Genomic DNA, 3,669 nt, shown 5'->3' on the forward strand with positions numbered 1-3,669 from the left:
ATAAACTGATTTCTCTCCCAATTTCTATAAATTTAACACACAGAGAATTAAAAGAATTAATACAATAAATAATGAAAAAAATTGTCGCGTGTATAAATTATGAGAATTAAAACAATTGATTAAAAAATAAACTAATCGCAAACAGATAAGTATTGCAACAAATATGAAAACAACCAATAATGCTTTTATCAAAATGTATAGATCTATTAAAATAATCTATTATTATTAGTGCACCGATACCTATAATTGATATAAATCATTGTATTTTGTCACTCCTATATATTGATATATATAGAGGAAAGGCTCCTATTATGAGATACCGAGTTCATTTTGGATAAATGCTAGAAGTCTGTGGACAGAATTAAAAAAAATAATAAGTCATTTGGAAGGGAATTTAATAAGTTGTAAGACAATGTTATATAAAATTAAATTCAAATTTTATTTTGTTTGAAAATTAAAGAAATGTAAAAAGTGAGCAAATAGCAAAGTCAAAAAATTGTGCTCCTAATATAAGATACCCCGAGAAATCACTAGTAAAACGCAAAGTATATCAGTATTGCATTTAAAAAAACTTCATTTAATTTTTCTAAAATACAAACACAGCCAGCATGCGCAAAAAATGAGCATGCGATAGATTATATCCAGAACTCGTCTTCAGGTAGTTCGAATCGTCGCAGAAACTTGACGTTCATTCTGGTTGTTCTTTTTATTATTGTACAATAACATTTATACTTTAGCAATGATTTTCACTACTGACATAGGAGCATAGGTTATTTCATATTAGAAATACCTTGAGTATTTCATATTATGATTTCCGCGCCTTATGGTTTTACGATCATCAAATCATCTTGCTTCTGCAATTAAACAATTCAACATATCTCGTATTTTTCTATTAGTGCGACCTTATTCTATTACTATTGGGAATACAAATTAGTTCGGTCCGTTTTTTTGTACATTTATTTCAAAACAAAATGAATGAACAGATCAATTAAAATATTGTCCATTACTGCCTACTACTTTTTCCCATCTCTCAGGCAATTTTCGAATTCCATCTCGAAAAAATGACTCGTCTTTGGAGGTGATCCAATTTTGGAGCCAATTTTCGATTTTGCGAAAGAAGTGAATCGGTGACTTGCTGATCCTTCGGAACAACCAGTAATCAGAAGAAGCAATGTCCGGAGAATACGGCGAGTACGGTAAAACATCCCATTTGAGCGTTTCCAAATATTTTTTTACGACTTTAGCGACATGCGGCCGAGCGTTGTCATGAAGAAGAATAAGAACTTTATTATGTTTTTGCTCGTATTCCGGACGTTTTCTCGCAATGCATGGCTCAAACGAATCAATTGTGGCCGATACCGATCGCCCGTAATGGAATCGCCAGGTTTCAGTAGTATGGTAAACAAGACCCTTTTGGTCCCACCAGGTACAGAGCATGATCTTCGAATGTTCACACACAATGTTGTTCGGCCGTGATGTTGATGTTGAGGTCGATGGCAACGATTGACTGGGCGTACTACTACTTAGCGTAGTATTTTTTCTTCTTGGGGTTGTCATAGAATATCCACTTCTCATCCCCAGTCACAATCTGATGCAAAAAACCTTTTCTCTGTTGTCTTTGAATCAGCTGTTTGAAAAATCGCCTTTCAACGTCTCTCGATTTCAGTTCATAAGGCACCCAATTTCCTTGTTTTTGAATCATTCCCATGGCTCTCAATCGTACAAAAACGGCTTGTTGAGTTACCCCCATGATTCTGCAAGCTCCTCTTGCGTTTGACTCTGATCTTCTTCGAGTAATGCCTCTAATTCTTTGTCTTCGAATTTTTTTGGCTGTTCAGAGCGAGGTTTGTCTTCAACGCTGAAATCTCCATCCTTGAAACGTCGAAACCATTCCCTACATGATTTATCAGTTGGAGCAGTGTCACCATAAACTTCGACAAGCATTCGATCGGTTTCAGCCGCACTTTTCTTCCAATTAAAGCAGAAAATCAAAACCTTCCGCAAATGCTGCTTGGTTAACACAAAATTCGACATTTTAAACAAGTAAAAATCAAGATTTTTGTATGAAACTGCTAAAATCGGTCATATCACTGTGAACTATTCACAACAGCTGGAACTATCTTTAGGGAAACGGACCGAACTAATTTATACTCCCAATACATAAAGAATTTACTGCCAAATATTTATTTATTAAATAATAAACAAGGTTTAAAAGCTCATTTTAATGAAATTTGAAGACATCCAAATTTAAAAATTTTTTTGATGACTACAGGAATGATTTAATAATAAACTTCCTACTAAATCATTTTCAATCCAAGAGCAATAAATTTATGGTGGAACTAATAGCGTTCATTAGTTTAGCAAAAATGCTATCTCATATTAGGTGTCTATCTCATAATAGGGGGCTTTCCTCTATCAAATATTGTATTTTGTCAATTCAATAATAATTCACTAATATTAAAAAGTGTGGGAATCAATCTATAAACTGTCCATTTTTAACATGACTAATAAAAAGAGGATAGCATAAATTTTTAAATATAAATTATTAAATAAATATTTGCAAATAAAATAAGAAAAAAAAAGACAGAAAAAAGATCAGTTGTCTAATAAAAATATTCTATATCTAGTATGTCAAATATTAAGTTTTATATTATCTTTATAAGAATTATTGAATTTCTATTTAATATTTGCAAATTCTTGAGCAATGAAGACTATTATACTGTACCTTGAGACAATTATATTTTCCTCAATTAAGGCGATAATACCCGAAGTCATGTAATACAGAAGTAATAACATGCACACATATTCAAATATACAGCGTGAGTTAGTTAAAATGTAACAAATCTATATCTCGGAAATAAAACATTTTTAGAGAAAAATATTTCATACAAAAATTATATGGTTTGAAGAAAGACATAAGATGGTGTCATTGGTTTGACCTTAAGGAGTTGTTTGAAAATCAAATAAAGGTAATCATCAATTTCTTAAACATCCTGTATATGTATTCCATTACATTGCTTCTTATCTCTCAAGAAAAAAAGCTTATGTTAATACTTCATAATCTTGGGCAAACAAATATATTTTGTCTCGTAATCGCAGATATATCTATATGTACAGTTGAGCATAATGATCCAAAAGTCGCGCGTTAGATTTATTCAGTTTGTCGACAGCTGTTGGATCGACTACTTACGAATAAGATTGCAAAATGATTCGAAGTACATCTATATATATCTATTTTTTGGTTTTCCTCATTTGCTTCACAGCATCAGTGATAAGTAAAGAGATTATTTGATATTAATTGTCAATATCACTTAATGTCGTGATCATTTCATGCTATTTTAAACATATTATCGTAAAATAGTACCATCCTATAACATTCCAATTAAGCGGTATTATAAATAGTATGAACGCACTTGTGTGCATGTGTATGTTTTCTGTTAATTAACATTTTTCTAATAAGATCACGAAGAGACTTTGTAAAAACCTACATGATTAAAGATATTATATTTTTGGGCATTATTTATCGAAAAAAAATTATAAACAATTATATTATAATGAATAATAAATATTTGGAAATTTAAAAATTATGAATAATATTAATGTTTTGCATAAATATTATAAATGTGTTATATATATATATATATATATATATATATATATACAATAGAA

At 30.6% G+C, this 3,669-nt stretch overlaps 1 protein-coding gene across 1 annotated transcript in view; it reads left to right on the forward strand.

Annotated features, from left to right (window-relative positions):
• Positions 1 to 3,205: 3,205 nt before the first annotated feature.
• LOC108694031 (pancreatic triacylglycerol lipase-like) overlaps positions 3,206 to 3,669 on the forward strand; it is a 5,261-nt gene continuing 4,797 nt past the window's right edge. The window contains exon 1 of the mRNA XM_018203279.1: positions 3,206 to 3,275. Within this exon, the coding sequence (XP_018058768.1) occupies positions 3,206 to 3,275 (70 nt within the window). The remainder of the gene's footprint in view (positions 3,276 to 3,669) is intronic.

The sequence above is a fragment of the Atta colombica genome, unplaced genomic scaffold (assembly GCF_001594045.1).
Source record: "Atta colombica isolate Treedump-2 unplaced genomic scaffold, Acol1.0 scaffold112, whole genome shotgun sequence".
Classification (NCBI taxonomy): domain Eukaryota; kingdom Metazoa; phylum Arthropoda; class Insecta; order Hymenoptera; family Formicidae; genus Atta; species Atta colombica.